General features: G+C 59.6%; 1 protein-coding gene across 1 annotated transcript; it reads left to right on the top strand.

The window, feature by feature from the left end:
- Window positions 1–9,860: 9,860 nt before the first annotated feature.
- BIRC7 (baculoviral IAP repeat containing 7) lies at window positions 9,861–13,460 on the top strand. The gene is made up of 6 exons (XM_061435506.1): window positions 9,861–10,279; window positions 11,024–11,123; window positions 11,362–11,443; window positions 11,529–11,595; window positions 12,324–12,527; window positions 12,878–13,460. The coding sequence occupies exons 1-6, from the start codon at window positions 9,925–9,927 to the stop codon at window positions 13,222–13,224; spliced, it is 1,155 nt and encodes a 384-aa protein (XP_061291490.1). The 5' UTR covers window positions 9,861–9,924; the 3' UTR covers window positions 13,225–13,460.
- The last annotated feature ends 2,670 nt before the right edge of the window (window positions 13,461–16,130 follow it).

Raw genomic sequence — 16,130 nt, 5'->3', positions numbered from 1 at the left:
ACCCCACACCTCGCCCCAAACGCCCCGCCAACAACCCTCGGAGGGGAGCCCAGGCTCTGAGGTTAGCGGTCCTCGCCCTGGGCTCGGGCCTCCTGAGATTGCCGCCTAGTGAGCGCTCTCTTGGGTCTCCTTGGGGCTCAGCTTATAACCATTTTGCATTTAGATTCTTGACCTCGAATTTCACCACAGGGAGGAAAACAGTTCAGCGCTGCACTTTACCCTAGTCCAGGATCTGCTCAGGGCATTAGAGTCTCTATTCGGGGAATGGAGAGACCCTTCCTGCCCTCCTTCCTGAAGGGACATCACTTCCCATTCATCACTCACTCCCACCCTATCCCACACCAGGCCCCCATCCTGGACACCTAGCAGGCCTCCCAACTCCTGTGGCCCTGCTCCAACATGGCTTCCGGATGGGTCTCTTCTTTTCCAGCTCTGGCATTTGTAACATCTTCCCAAGGCCTAGATCTGCTGAAGGTGAAAGGCCTGGAATGCTGGCTCTCCCACCTTCTGGTGGCCCCGAGTGTCCCTAGCTCTCTGCCTGTGTCTCACACGAGCTTCTCCCTGTGTTGTGTCTCTGAAACTTCCTCTTCCTATGAGGACACTGTCATTGGATTTAGGGCCACCCTAATCCAGTGTGACCTCATCTTAGCTTCATTGTATTTGCACAGACCCTATTTTCAAATAATGCCATACTCACAGGTACCCAATGGACAGGAGTCTGGGGGTTCACTGTTCAGCCAGGACAGAGATCACAAATGATGTCAACTGAAACATTTGAGGTGCTCAACAGGGGCTGAGCTGTGGAAGGATTGGCTCCTGAAACTACAGGCCTCAGGTGGTGCAGCCACACCAGCCTGCTGGCCAGGGAAGAGGCAGGCAGGATCTGAGAGCCACGCCTGGACCTACCCCAGACTGCCACCCAGCCAGCTGGAAAATCCGGCAATGGTCCTCACTGATGTTGGGGGGTGGGATAGCGTGAGGATCGCCCAGAGCAGGGAGCAGAGGGTCACCAGAGGCCCAATGTAGAGATTCTGTGGGCCCAGCATAGGGGCTGAGGCCCCCTAGACCAGCCCTGAGGGGAAGCCTTTTCTTCTGGCAAACCAGCGGACACAGGAAGGATGGAGTCACAGAGTCTGGAGCTGGGCTTCCTGTTCCTGGTCAGGCTATGAACACAGTGGGAGAAACTATCCCAGCTCCTGGCACAGGGAGGGGATGTGGGGGCCTTAAGTGGTGGTGACCAGCTCAGGCTTAGGAGCAGACCGGGAACTCTGGAGAGAGGGTGGCCTGACCCCAGGATCTGTGCTGGGACCAGCCAGCTCTCCCCACTGCCCAGAACACTCTGCTCCTGCCCTCCCCCACCTGACCCCTGGTCACCCTTCAGCTTCAGGGAGGAGCCACGTCCACGCAGGCACGTGACTCAGGTTTCCTGCCAGGAGGTCCAGCAGAGAGAACCCACCATATACTGGGCCCCCCCAGGCACCCCCTCCCTGCCATACCTGACTGGGATGGGATTGTCTAAATGTTTCTACAAATGATTTTAAAAGGTTTGATTTTCTATTTATTTCAAAGGCACATAAGCCCATGGTTAAAAACCTCACCTAGAACTTCCTCAGCAGTCCAGCGGTTAGGACTCAGTTCTTTCACTGCTGTAGCCCCGGTTTCTATCCCTGATGGGGGGAACTAAGATCCCACAAGACATATGACACTGCCAAAAACAAACACACCTTGTCTGTGTGTTCAAAGGAACAAGGTGGGAGGCAGGCCTCTCTAGCCTCGCTGACCCTGATGCACATGCACACCTGTGCAGGGACACCTAGGAGGCTCCTGCAGGCAGGGTCACCGGGTCAAAGGGCACACACATTGGCCACCTGCATGGTATTAGAACTGGCAGGTCACCCCCAGAAGAGGCCTGTGGATTCACCTGCAGGTAGACCTTCCCCCAACTGGGGGTGGGGCCTTAAGGGTATAGGCCCTGTTTGCTGCAGCAAACAGCCCCACTGGGGTTGGACAGAACTCACCCAACAGCTGGCCTCCTGGGGCCTGCAAACAAAGATACCCGTTCACTAGAGGGGTGATGGAGGTGCCTGTGCTGGCATCAGCAACTCCCCGGTCCCCTCTCACCTAAACCTGGGACTCATGGCCTCCTTCCAGAAACCTCCTCCTCTGTACTTTCTCTGGGGCTGCTGCATACCTCCTAAACCTGCTCTTCCTGCTCCTGGCTCCAGAGGAAACTTGACGGGCCTCCTGTGATTTACAGAACATCTTTGAAACCGCCTCTCTTCAAATGTCTCATTGGGTCACTAATTCCCTGAGTGTTAACTGAGCACGACTATGTGCCCTGCATTTGTGGGACTCTGGGGATAGAAGCAGTCTTTCCTCCTTGCCACCCCACCCCATCGTGGGGGATGCCTCACAGCCTGCAAAGTGCTGATTGGTTGACTGTTCATTGAGGGGAAGGCTCAAGAGCAGAGATGCTGCCCCATGACCCCGAGGAGAGAGAGATGGGGGTGAACAGAGCACCTTGGACCAGAGCTGAGATGGAGCCAGGAGGGGTGACTGCCTGGGGTCTGTCCCTGAATGGACTCAGGACAGGCAGACACTCACCAGCCAGGACTGGGAGCCAGGGCACAGAACTGGCTGCCCACCCACTGGAAGAGGACCTCCCACAGTCTGGGTCATGCCCCTGTCCACTGCTGAGTGCTGGGAAGACAGCTCGGCATAGGAGAGATGCACAGTCTAACAGATAGAGAACAAATGAGTGAGATAGAAGCGGTTCTGGCTTCCTGGAGCCACTAAGCCTCCCAGAAACTAAAGCTTGCCCAGGCTATGCAGCTAGTCCATGGCTGGCTGGCGGCAACCCTGGGCTCTTCCTCTGGGTGATATCTGAGCTCCATGTGATCAAGGGCCTCAGCAGCAAACCATCATCTGTCCCCAGAGATAGTACCAGGTGGTATGGGGCCCGGACGTCTCTCAGGTGTGAGAGCAGGACTCACCCTATGGGGTGATTGATATAACAGCAGGGAATATGTTGCTGTGCAGTGTTGTTCCAACTCAGGAGGCATCAGCCTTGGCAGTGAGGTGATGCAGGCAAGTTCCCAGTCCTGTGGGGCTGCCATAGTGCTGGGCGAAACTTGGGCCCTTGTTTCAAAAGCCAGAAGAGCTTTCCCTTCCCTCTGCCATCTCTCTGTGACCCACAGTGGTGTTTATTATTTATTATCTGCTGTTTAATGTCAGGGGGCTCACAGAGGGGACACATACCCTGATAGATACCTGGGGCCCATCCCTGTTAATCAGTGTCCCTCTGTGTTCACCCCATCAGACCCCGCCCCAGAGGCAAGGGGAAGTGATGGTCACTGGTGGGGGGACAGGGGAGTGGGCAGCCAAGAATTGGTCCTAGAGGAAGGGCTGTTGGGAGACCCCAAGTCCCTGCCATGTGCCCCTGTGTCCCAGTGGATGGCACTTTGCTATTTTTCAATTGCTAAGTTGTGTCTGACTCTTCAGGATCCCATGGACTGCAGCACGCCAGGCTTCCCCATCCTTCACCATCTTCTAGAGTTTGCCCAAGTTGATGTCCATTGAATCGGTGATGCCATCCAACCATCTCATCCTCTGTTGCCCTCTTCTCTTTTTGCCTTTAATCTTTCCCAGCGTTAGGATTTCTCCAATGAACCAGCTCTTTGCACCAGGTGTCCAAAAGATTGGAGCTTCAGCTTCAGCATCTGTCCTTCCAAAGAGTATTCAGGGTTTTCATTTGACTAGTTTGATTTCCTTGCCTTTCACGGGACTCTCGAGTTTTCTCCAGCACTACAGTTCAAAAGCATCAATCAGATGGCACTTTACAAAGCATACATTCAAAGACAGAAGTATTAAGACTGTCAAGATGGTGACCACAGAGCTTTAACCACCAAGCGCCAGCTCATCTCAGTGTGGGCCAAATGCTTGAGGCCCCAGGATACCAAGAGGACTCTCTGCTAGAGGTCCACAGAGATCAGGGACCACGGGAGTAGTGTGGCCACAAAACGAGGGGAAGGGCAGCACCAGGAGAAGCCGAGGGCTGGTGTAACAAAACCTAGCAAGACACATCAAGGGCTGTGGGTGGGCTGGGCGCCTGGGGAGGGCAGGCAGCTGGGCCAGGAGTGAGGGGCCAGCCCGGGGGAAGGGACTGGCACCGGGAGGGGTCCTAGGGGCAGGGGAGGAGAATTGCGCTGGACAGACAGCCCTCCTGTGTGAGAAAGGACGCCCACAGCCTGCAGCAATTGTCCTGGGCCAGAGAAGGCCCTCTGCACAGCTCTCCAGACGTCTCATCACCCACTTCTGTCTAGCGGCACATCCTGCTAAAATTCTGGGGAGTCCGCCGCCCCCCCCCCGCCCCGCCCTCCTTGTGTTTGAGGGTGGGCACCTCACCTGGTCCCATCGCCAGCCCAGTATAGCGGTTGGGCCCCCTGACATGAGATCCTCTCTGGCGGCTGAGCTGTGAGCGCAGGAGCTGTCGGTGGTCACTCACTGGACGTTCCGGACTCCGCCTTCCCGCCTTTCCCTCCCCTGGGCGGCGCCTCAGTCCACGCCCTCCCCGCCCCTACCCAGCGCTGGGCCTCCGAGCTCAGGTTCAGGGTCACCCGGGCTTGGGGAAGGGGCAGGAACGAGTCAGGCTCAGCTGTGCTGGGTCCTCTTCAGAGACAAGCCGGTCGTCTTGCCCAGGCCTGGGGCCGCGCGCGCCCAGGAAACCGTCTGATTCCACAAGCCCAGGCGATGCGGACTGGGGCGCCTAGGCAGCCTCGAAGCTGTGGTCCAGACAGCCGCTCGCGGGCGGGGCCCACCTCAGCCAGCCGGGAGATGCGCGGAACTAGGCTGGCGGCCCTGGCGCTCGCTTTCCTCGAGCGCCCCCTGCTGGCGGATTGCGGGTCTGCCCGCGACTCTCGCCGCAGGCCTGGAGTCACCCAGCCTGGCCCGGCTGCTGCTGCGGTTACACAAGCTCCAGGGCCCCTGAGCAGGGGTCCCGGGGCCAGGACCCCGCAGAAGCACATCCAACATCTGTGCCTTGCCCACCCCCTCTGGCTGCTTTCTGCAATGACCCCCAAATAAAGCTCTTCCATCCCAGTCTTGGTTCAGGGTCTGCCCTGGGGGGCTCCACCCCAGCCTCAGGTGTTAGGTGGGTTAGTGCACAGCACCCTTTCCTAAAGGTGAGTTTAAAAAGCCGTCCTCCACCCTCTTCCTCCCCCTCCTTCCGCCCTCCCCTCTACCCCCACCCTGTCCTCCACAAGGAGTCGGGTCCCAGGTGGGGCATGCCCTGCCATGTGGGGTTTGTCTACAGAGGCTCTGAGGCTAAGTGTAGGTGGGGAAGGTAGGGGTCCCAGCCCCAGGCCCCCAGCCCATGCCTGCTCTGTTGTGCTGTCTGGTGCCCTGTGGTCACATGGAGTTCTGGCTCTGTGACCACAGGTTGGGTGGGGAAGGTAGGGGCCCCTGCCCAGGCCTCCAGCCCACATCTGCTCTGCCATACTTGCCTGGTACCCTGTGGTCACCTGGAGTTCTGGCTCTGTGGCCACAGGTCAGGTGGTGCCTGGGCCAGCCAGGTTCCCAGACCCTCGAGTCAGGAATTCATGGTTCTTTTCTCAGCCAGGAGAGAGGTGGGGTGGGGTGCAGAGATGGGCCTCCACTCCCCTTTCCCAGAGGAGTCTGTGGTGCCCCTAGCCGAGTCAGCAGGCCCTGCATCCCAGCACTGTCTCTTGGAAACTCAGGAGCCTGGAGTGGGGCCCGAGGCGTGGACCTGACCGAGCTTGATGAGCACCCTCCCCTGCTTGGTGCTGACTCACGTCTGGGTCTCGGAAGCCTTATTCCAGGGGAATAAGTCCAGTAGGTCTACTCACCACTCACGGGACCCTGGTCTCCGCCGTCTCGAAGGAAAGCCAGAGCACGTTTGAACAGCTGAATGGACTTTTCCATGTAAGTTTTCTCAGATGGGCGTGTGGCTCTCGGGGAGACAAATGCTTTGATAATGCTGGTCCGGTTGCCACCATTCTTGCCTGGCCTTCCCAGGCCAGGCCCCATCAAGCTGGGGGGAACCCTAAATTGGGCGTATTCCTCTCCAACCCCAGCTGGTTCTGAATCTTTTGAGGAGAGTAGGGGTGTGGTCTGACTCTGGGAGCAAATTGTATGGGGTATTAGATCATCTCTGGGCTCCTGTCTCTAAACAGGTTGGGATGACCTACCCACCCTCTCCTTTCTGGCATCATGCTCCTTGGGGGAGATTTCACTGTAAAGAAGTGAAATGCTCCCCCCCCCCCGCCGCCCCGCCGCCAAGACTGTCAGGGGAGCCATCTGAGGCATCAGCCAATACTTGTTCATGTTTAAAAACTGACATACAAAAAGAAAAAAAGAAGCCAAAACCAAAAACACCCCAGTGAAAGTGAAAGTGTTAGCTGCTCAGTCATGTCCAACTCTTTGTGACCCCATGGACTGTAGCCTACCAGGCTCCTCTGTCCATGGGATTCTCCAGGCAAGACTACTGGAGTAGGTAGCCATTCCCTTCTCCAGGGATTTTTCCCAACCCAGGGATCAAACCTAGGTCTTCTGCATTGCAGGCAGATTCTTTACCACCTGATCCACCAGGGAAGCTGCCCCCATAAAAAAAAAAAAAACCCTCAGTATGTGCCCATTAAAAAAAAAAAAAAGCTGGTATACAGCATTAAGTGAGGAAAAGGGGCAAAGACACAGAGCATGTCTGAAAGAAAGTAGCAAAACAGTAACAGCAGAACCCTCCCAGTGGAGGGGAAGCTGACAGCTTTTTTCTATTGCTTCTTTTGAAATAATTGTAAATTCCTGGAGAGTTGCAAAGAAACATGTGGGCCTCCAGGGAACTCTGGCCCAAGCAGCTGTCAAATAAGGTCGGTTCTGGAAACCAGCCCTGGTGGTGCCAGAGCTGGTTCAGATGGTGACTTCTATTTTCTTCATGCTTTCAGTATTTTCGAAATTTCTGGAACAAGGGTATGATTGTTATTTTTAGCTCCTGATTTCTTTCTATTTAATTGAATAAATAAGACTTGAATAACTCCTTGTATTGAGAATTTCAACCATGGATGCAAACAAACAAAGAGGCCAAGGCTGGTCCTCCTCTGAGACGCCCACGGCTCTGCTGGTGACCCTCTCAGCCCCTCGTCTGTGCGGCCCCACACTTAGGTGTACTCACAGAAATACCTGCTTCCTGGTGTGTGTACAGTATCGTGGGGGGGGGGTGGTCCCTCAGCTCAGGTACTGGAGCCCCCCCTTCCTGGGGAGAGCCCACCATGGGGTGGGTGGCACCTGGAGAATGCATGTTTGGAATTTTCAGAAGTATGGGAGCTTGTTTCTCCTCTCCCAGCCCCCAAACTTAAGGATCCGAGGGAACAGACTGTAGACATGCCTCTGGGGGGTCGCTGCCCCTGCTGCCAGTCCATCTCAGAGGGTTCTCGGACTGGCCAGTCCCCACCTCCAGAGGGTTCAGAGCAAGCCTGGGGGCTGTGATTTCCCTGCTGAGATAGGAGTGATTGGAGACCAGCACCTGGGAACCCTGGTCCTCCTCCCCATCCACCAAAGGGTGGGGGTGGGCAGGGCAGAGGGCTGTCCCAATGTGGCACTCCTGAGTTTTGCTGGAGTGACTAGAGGTACCGATGTTTCCACACAGGCTGGGGAACTGGAGTAGAGAGGGCGAGGACCAGGATCCTGAGGCATTTCGCTGGGAGGTCCCAGTTGGGGCCCATGTGTCCTGGGAGACTCAACCCACCTTTTCCAGTTGCCTGCTCACCCCTCATCCCATGGTCCACCAACCAGGATGGGCAGCCCAGGCCCAGGAGCCTGGGATGGGTACAAGCACCTGGCTACATACTTCACTAGGGTTTCCTGCAGGTAAACCCGGAGCCCAGAGCCAAGCCGCTGGGCAGCTGCAGGGAGCCAGGTGGCTCAGGCTGCTGCTAGGAGAGGATTCCCAGGACTCCATGGGACCCTGGCCACATGGGGCTGAGTGGCTGGTGCAGCCAGGATGCCTATGGGGTCCCCTTGAGGGTGAGACTGCAGTACCCCCTCGCAGGAATAGGATGCAGACCCAGGCTCTGGGCTCCTTGGTCTGTGCTGGGTTCATGCAGCTCCATGCCCAGTGGGGTGGTGGTGGTTTGAGGGTTGCTCGGGGGACATGGCGGGGCTGCAGGCCTTGGTGAGAACACCCCTCCATCTACCCTCTTTGTGACCCTCACTGTGCCTGGCCCACCCTGCCAGTCCGGCATGGAGGCCGGTGAGCTGCTCCTCCCCCACCCTTATCAGGGTCCCACAGAGCCTGTTCCCCTTTGCCCTGCTCTAGGGAGCAGGGACGGAGAAGGCAATGGCACCCCACGCCAGCACTCTTGCCTGGAAAATCCCATGGACAGAGGAGCCTGATAGGCTGCAGTCCATGGGGTCTCGAAGAGTCGGACACGACTGGGCGACTTCACTTTCACTTTTCACTTTCATGCATTGGAGAAGGAAATGGCAACCCACTCCACTGTTCTTGCCTGGAGAATCCCAGGGACGGGGGAGCCTGGTGGGCTGCCGTCTATGGGGTCGCACAGAGTCAGACACGACTGAAGCGACTTAGCAGCAGCAGTAGCAGCAGCAGGGAGCAGGGAGGAGGTTTGTGCTCCGGGGAGGGGGCTGTGGGAGGCAGGGCCCACACTCTATCTGGTCTTTGTCCCTTCCACCCTGAAGCCTTTCTGTCCTTGAGACCCTGCTCTGCCCACTGGGGTTACAGTCCTCCCCATCTTCCCTCACTGGTGGGTTTGGGGACACTGGGGCCCTTGAGCCTGGGCTCTGACCAGGATTGAGGGCAGCTCATCCAGAGAAGGGGGACCCCCATGTGGCCAATGGCTTTTACTTGAGCCTGGAGCCACCCGGGGCCCCCAGACCAGGAGCTGGGGCTCCCTGGGCTAGCTGGGCACACAACTAGCAGGGAGGGGGCAGACAGGGGGACCAGGCTCATAGAGGGGTGGTTTGGTCACCCCGGATGACTGGAGGTACAGGGAGCTGGACTTGTGGACCCTGGTGGCTGGGCCACAGTGCCTCAGGGATGCAGTTCAAATGGGAAGACTGACCTTACTGTGTGTGGCTCCCCCTCCGGATCCCTCGGAGGCTAAGGCTGAGGGAGGAGACAGAACCTTCAAGGCTTGAGGGCAGGAGCCACTGCATGGCCTGCTGAGGGCCTCCTGCCCAGCTGGACCAGGCACAGGGATGGCCTGGGCCCCTTTGGGCTCCAGGGTTCTGAGAACATCCAGGTAATTCACTCTAGAACCCAGGCCCAGCCCTTCACTAGGCGCCCCTGGGTCCGTGGCTGCCCCATGTCCCTGTAGTGGGTGCTGCCCTCCCCTCCCCAGGCAGCACTGACTGTTATCTGGAACCTTCTGCTTTCAGAGGCCCCCTGGCTCCCAGCCCAGGAACCAGGAGCATAACCCGAGCATAACAGGGAGCATAACCCACCCCTGCCCCTCCCCCACTAAGGTCCCAGAGCCAGAACCAGCCCTCTGCTGCCTTGGGAGGGGTCCCTCTGCTCTAGTCCCTCCCTTTGTGCAGAGACCCCACCCTGCCCTGCAGAGGATAGTGAGAGCCGCTGCCCCCACTGTGGTGGCCTTGCTGCTGAGGCCCCCGCCAGGGGCCCCGTGACACAATCCCGCTGCAGCGAGCATGTGACATGGGCTGCCACGCTGGCCCCTTCCAGAAAGTGGCGGGCCCCAGCGGCCCCTGGCTGCTCCCCCACCCAGGGTATCGGGGGGCAGGACTGTGACTGCCCTACTGTTGGAGTAAAGGCCACTGCTGTCCCCCAGCAAGACACAGGGGTCAGGAGACTGGGGCGGGCTGGCTGAGCACATTCCCGAACTGACCGCCCAGGGCCATCACTCGTCAGAACTCGTCGGGGCTGCTGTCTTCGTTATGGGGCTTGAGGACAGGACCAAGTGCTGGTGCTATGGCCCAGAGCCAAGCCACTGGGCAGCTGGCAGCCGTCCCACTCGGGGGCAACATGGACCCCACTCTCTGTGCAACCCCCAGGGCCAGGGCACTGACAGCGCCCTGTCCTGGGGAGGCCGGGACCACATGGATGGGCAGATCCTGGGCCAGCTGCGCCCCCTGGCAGAGGAGGAGGAGGAAGATGGTGCTGCCCTGGCCCCGAGGCCCGCCTTCCCCGGGATGGGCTCAGAGGAGCTGCGGCTGGCCTCCTTCTACGACTGGCCGCTGAGTGCCGTCGTGCCGCCGGAGCTGCTGGCTGCTGCCGGCTTCTTCCACACCGGTGAGTCCCGGGGGGCCCCACAGCCCTTCTACACCTGCTCCCTGCCCTGCAGTCTCTGTTGTGCTTCAGGCCTGGGGAGACACCAGAACAGCATGGAGCAGTTAGACCTGTGCTGGGGGGACAGTGTTGGTGTCAGAGGTGCCAAGAGGAGGAACGGGAGGTGTGGGGTATCCGCTGGCCCTGGGATCCAGAGAGAGCTCTCAGAGGGCTGGTGGTGTGGGATGCCTGTAGCAGCCCCCAATCTGAGGTCTCTGCTCCAAATCTGTTGATTGTAGGGGGTAAGGCAGGGGTGACGGCCACAGGGGTAGAGAGATGAGGTCCCTGTTCCCGTTTAGGGAGTTGTGAGCCACTAAAACCAAGCCTGGAAGCACACAGCCCCCCTTCTTTCCATCACTGGGAATCCATCCTAAGAGGGGGCACCTGGGGCAGAGGTGCAGGGTGAGGGCCCCAGGGCTCCCCCTACTTTCCCTTCCCCAACACGCACCTGCATCCTGGCAAGTGCCCCAAGCATGGTACCCCCCCCATCCCACCTTTGAGAAACGGAGTGCACGTGAATTCCAAGGAGAATGCCAGGCAAAGTGATGGCCAAGGTCAGTGGGAGCCCCCAAGGCTCACAAATAACCCCCGAGAGCCCTACCCTAGAAGGAAAGGCACCTGGGAGCCCTGACCCCAGCCCAGGGGGGAAATTCCTGGCCATACAAGGGTCCCAGTGTGGTCAAGACCAGTGTCTCGGCCCCACCCCAGGCCAGCAGGACAAGGTGAGGTGCTTCTTCTGCTACGGGGGTCTGCAGAGCTGGGAGCAAGGCGACGACCCCTGGACCGAGCATGCCAGGTGGTTCCCCAGGTACCGCCTCCCCTCCCTAGTCCCAGGGTGTCTCAGGGAACCATGATGGGGGGACTCTCTGGGGACAGCACTTCTATGTCTCCCTTGATGTTCAAGACTCTGTCTCCAAAACAGCTTCCCAGCAAGCCCACCACCCGGGGGGAAGCAGGGGTCCCTGGGCTCAACCTGGACAGTGTGGGGTCCTCTGACAGCCCAAGCCTTTAGGCTGTCATGGGGCCTCTGAACCCGCTTTCCTCAGGTGTGAATTCCTGCTCCGGACTAAAGGAAGGGACTTTGTCTGCAGGGTTCAGGAGTCCTGTTGCTGCCCACCGGGCTCCTGGGTGAGTACTTCCTGCCCTTAGGGCTTCAGGGGGTGGTGGTGAGGGGCCTGCCCCACCCCTGCTCCTCCTCCTGCTCGGGGCACAGGGGTTCTCTGACTCCTTCCAGGACAGGTCGGAGGAACCAGAAGATGTGGGTCCTGCCACCCTCTCAGGTGAGCGGGGATGCGTGGCTTGTGCTGGCTCCCTTGGCACCTCTGGCCCACACCATGGCGGCTCCACTGGGTGCACTCCCTGAAGGACAGCAAGAGAGGGAAGGTTGCTTGGCCGGGCCTGCGGGTGTGCTGCTTGGGCTTGCTTCACTGGGGGGCTTCACACAGGCACTGCGCGTGTATCCAGGGCTCTGGGGAAGACCCTGCTACCCCTGAACTGGCTGCCGTGGGCATGGCCAGTCCTGAGACTGGCAGAGGGGCATAGCGGGAAAGGCTGCCATCAGCCAACCATGCCTTAGAGCTGACTGATCGCTGCCCCCATCACACAGAGTCCAGCCCTCTGCTCTGTCGGTGCCCAGGGTCTGAGGGGCTCCAGGCTTGGGTCCATACTGTGCTACCTGAGCCTCAGTGCCCTGAGCTGTGAAGTGGGCCTGGTGCCAACCTCACTTGGGATCAAACAAGAGTCTGTGTGCCACCCTGGGAGCAGTACCCGGCTCTTAGTCAGCTTCGGTGACCAGGTTTGCGTCTTCCCTGTGCGTGGCACCTCTGACAAAGGCCCTGGGAACACAGCTCTGGACACAGAGGCAGCGGCCGCGATGGCGCCAGGGCCCCTTGTATTGACGACGTGGCCCTGCTGACGGGCCACAGCGGCCGGCCGCTGCCTCTGCTGGGACCCTGAGGCCACAGCCCCTGCCTGCCCTTGGCCCAGCACCCCTCGTTCTGCCTTGCAGATGTGGGGGGCGGCCAGGAGTGGCCGGCATGGAGCCAGTGCCCAGCAGTCCAGGCCGTGCTTTGCATGGGCTTCAGGCCGGGCCAAGTGCAAGGGCTGCTGCAGCGCAAGTACCACCAGGTGGCGCCGACTGACATGTCCACATCACAGCTGGTAGCCGACCTGCTCCAGGAAGAGGACCGGGGCCGGGTGGTGGGGGCCAGAGGTATGTTCCTGTCTCTGGGCACGGCCTACCTCTCCTTCCTTATTTCCTCTGGGCACAGATGCCCCTGCTGCCCCCATGGTGCCGGGCACACAGCGTCCATCACCACTGCACAAGGGGCTGGGCAGGCAGAGTCCTGGTGGAAAGTGGACTCTGGGACACTGGTGCGCTGCGGGCGGGGGAGCTGGGGCTAGACCCTGCCTGTGGGCCCGGCTGGGGGCCGGGCCTCAGGTCCCCCGGGAACCTCACGTCTGTTCTAACTGCCCACAGCTCCTGTCCCCCCAGGGCCTGAGCTGCTCACACCCAGAATAGAGGCTCAGGTGGAGAGTGCCCTGGAGTCAGCTGAGGGTGAGAGCCATCTGGGGTTGGGTGGTGCTGGCCATCCTGCATTCCACGGTGGGGGTGGGCACTCCCTGTTTGGCCTGCCTTGCCCCTCAGCCAGTACAGAGGGCAGAGGTCAAGGTGTGGGCACGGTGTCACAGGTCCCCCCAGGGGAGAACCGGGAGGAGCGCAGGACGCAGAGGAGCAGCTGCGGCGCCTTCGGGAGGAGCGGACATGCAGGGTGTGCCTGGACCGCACAGTGGGCGTCGTCTTCGTGCCCTGCGGCCACCTGGCCTGTGCCGAGTGTGCGCCCAGCCTGCAGCAGTGCCCCATCTGCAGGGCCCCCATCCGCAGCTGTGTGCGTACCTTCCTGTCCTAGGCCAGGTGAGCGTGCAGCTCCTGTGGTCCTGACTTGCAGTCGCCTGCGGGGATGGGGGTGGCAGGAGGCAGCACCTCTTTCCCCAATCCCTGGCCCCGGCAGACATCGCAGGTCAACCCCATCCCTTCCCCTGATGCTCAGAGACTTGCTTTGAGTCCTTCTCAACACACCACCCCGGGGGAGCCATGACCACTCTGCTTGGGCTCCTCTCTGCCTTGGTTTTCCTAGTGGTCAAGGGGATAAAGCCTCCTGTCCAGCTGGACATGCAGGGTGGCAGCCAGGCCAAGAGGAGGACTGCCTTGGAGGCACATGGAGAAAAGCAGGATGCCCTTGTCAGGAGGAAGGGCTGGGGTCTTCCTGAGCACAAGACCCCGATGAGGATCTCAAGCTGGGAGCTGAGGCCTGATAGAAATGCACAGCGGGTGGGGGAGGCGTCCATGACACTCCGATGTTCACTGGGGGCAGGAGCCGTGACCCTCCAGGGTTCCCAAAGGCCACTGAGCCCCAAGATCTCTCCAAGAATCTTCCAGTGGGGAAGAAGTGGCAGGCAAGGGAACTCCCTGGGGGCTGAGAGACCCCAGCTGCATGGAGAAGCACCTTGAGCTGTGGACTTGGCCCTTCTCCCCACCAGGACCTGTGAGCTGAGGCCCTGAGCTGGGGTCCACCACTGACCAGTTCTGTGTGGAAGATGGAGCTGCGGGCGGCTTGGCATGGGGAGGTGGGGGCTGTTTTACCCAAGCATGGATGCTTCAGAAGAGTCAAAATAAAGCATGGGTTTTCCCTGGACAGTGCCCAGCAGCCTCTGTTCCAGAACCGCCAGCGCCCTCCCCTTCACCCAGCCCCCTCCCCTCCACCCTGCCCCCTCTCGCCTGGCCTCACCAGCAGGGCAGCACAGCCGGTCAGGTCCATTCCAGGCCATTCCTCCCTCCCCTTACCCTCCCCTTTCCCCTCCCCGTTTCTCGTGCTATTGTCTCAATGTTTTAGGACTTTTAGAATGGACTGGCCTGGGCTGCTTCTGAAACTGAAATTGCAATTGTCCACCAAGTCCGGCAGGGCCGGTGATCTGGAGGCAGGTTCCTCTCTCCTCCACTGGTGGGCACCTTGGGACGTACTAGGATGATTGCACCCTGGGGGCTTGGACAGTGTCCTCCACTTGTCACCAGGAAGCCCCTGCCCTGTGGGCTCCTGGGCAAGCCCAGCCCCCACCTCGGGGGTCCCACCAGCCACGGCACCTGTGACCCTAACCCTAACTCCCACAGAGCTCAGTGGGGTCACTATGTGCTCACACTGACCCTCGTGCTGGGGTCACACTTGCCCTGTCTTGCGGTCCCCTTGGCCAGCCCCTCCCCCCAGCATGGGTGTGTGCAGCCTTTGGGGGTCTGGCTGCCCTGGGGAGGGCACCTGAGGGAGGGAGTTCCTTGAACAGCCACCCCAGGCATGCCGTGGATGGAGTGAGACTCAGTGCTACTGAGGCCAGCAATGAGGTTTTCTCTCATGTCTTTTTTGTTGTTGTTTTCTTTAGAAAAAGGAAGCAACAAACTCTTCAGAGGTTGCAGCCATCCCCGGCCTGGCACTGGCCTTGCTGCCCTGGTTCATGTACAGTTTCTAGACCCTGGGGCACCTGCAGGGCCATGGGGGTGGGAGGGTCCGCAGCCGGGAGTCTCCTGTCATCCATGACAGGTCACAGGCTGGAGGTCCCGGGGCGGGGTGGCTGCTCTTCACTTGTGTGGGCCTGTGGGAGTGAGGTGAGGGGTGGGCAAGGTCAGAGATGAGGAAGAAAGATGCTGCCATGTGGACAAAACCCAAGAAGGGGAGGGTGTCCTGGCCTTGGGTGGGGTGGGGGAGGGGCTGGACTTCAGCCAGGCCCGCCCTGGACTGGACAGGGCTCCTCGTGCAGGCACCTGGGGGCCTTGTCCCTGCAGAGCTGACTTTGGCTACAGACACCTCATTCAGGTTTGAGCCACAGGGCTGGGAGTGAGGTGAGAGGCTCACCCTGGGTTCTCCTGGCCACCCCAGTTCCACGGCTGGAGGGAAACCCCAGAAGCCTGTCCAGCCCGGCCAGCTCTCCCAGGCTGTGTGCCCTGGGTCATCGACTTCCATACACCCTGCCCTGGCCTGAGGGCCTGAACTGGTTCTCTACCCCATGATGGGAGCTAAAAGCCTGCTAACTCTGATGGCCCTTGGCTGACATGGGGCCTTACTTACAGGGTAGAAGGGCTAGGGGCTGCCAACAGGGTCAGGGTCCCTAGGGGATGGTTGCACGTGTGGCCCTGAAGGGGAAGCTTTTCTCCATGGGCCTGGTGGGGATAGAGGAAGTACAGCTTTACCAGGAGGACTATCAACCGCCTCTTCTGACCCCACTTTCAGGATTCCATGTGGGACAAGGCCTGTGGCAAAGGCCGTTTCAGAGGAGGGAGGCCCACAGTACAGGCACCCCCACTAGAGGCCTGGGGGCTGCAGGGCTGTGGACATCGCTTTACAAGAGGGAAGAAGTCTGATCCTCCAAAGGGAGCAAACACACATATTTCCTGCCACAGGAGACTTCCCCGGTGGTCCAGTGGTTAACAATCCACCTTGCAACACAGGGGACGTGGGTTCAATCCCTGGTGGGAGAACTAATATCCCACGTGCCATGGAGCAATTAAGCTGTGCACCACAACTGCTGAGCCCGCACATGGAACATCCTGCATGAGGAAATGAAGACCCTTAGTGCCGCAACTCAGACCCAACGCAGCCAAATACATAAATTTCCTGCCACAGGGAGACCCAGGAAAGTCAGCAGGTCATTCTCCTGGGTGGAGGCCTCTCAGTGTCCCCTCAGCCTCTGTGCCCTGCACTCAGCCCAAAGTCAACTCGGAGCAGATCTCAGGAAAGTGGGGGATGGACAAACAGATGGATGATGGATG

Source organism: Bos javanicus, chromosome 13 (genome assembly GCF_032452875.1).
Source record: "Bos javanicus breed banteng chromosome 13, ARS-OSU_banteng_1.0, whole genome shotgun sequence".
Classification (NCBI taxonomy): Eukaryota; Metazoa; Chordata; class Mammalia; order Artiodactyla; family Bovidae; genus Bos; species Bos javanicus.
The sequence above is the reverse complement of the archived record's forward strand: the minus strand, read 5'-3'. Positions and strand labels throughout refer to the sequence as shown.

Coding starts and splice junctions, on each gene's coding strand:
- BIRC7 (XM_061435506.1), top strand. CDS start 9,925: ATGGGGCTTGAGGACAGGACCAAGTGCTGGTGCTATGGCCCAGAGCCA. Junction 11,124..11,361: donor CATGCCAGGTGGTTCCCCAG/GTACCGCCTCCC, acceptor CGCTTTCCTCAG/GTGTGAATTCCTGCTCCGGA. Junction 11,444..11,528: donor GCTGCCCACCGGGCTCCTGG/GTGAGTACTTCC, acceptor CTCGGGGCACAG/GGGTTCTCTGACTCCTTCCA.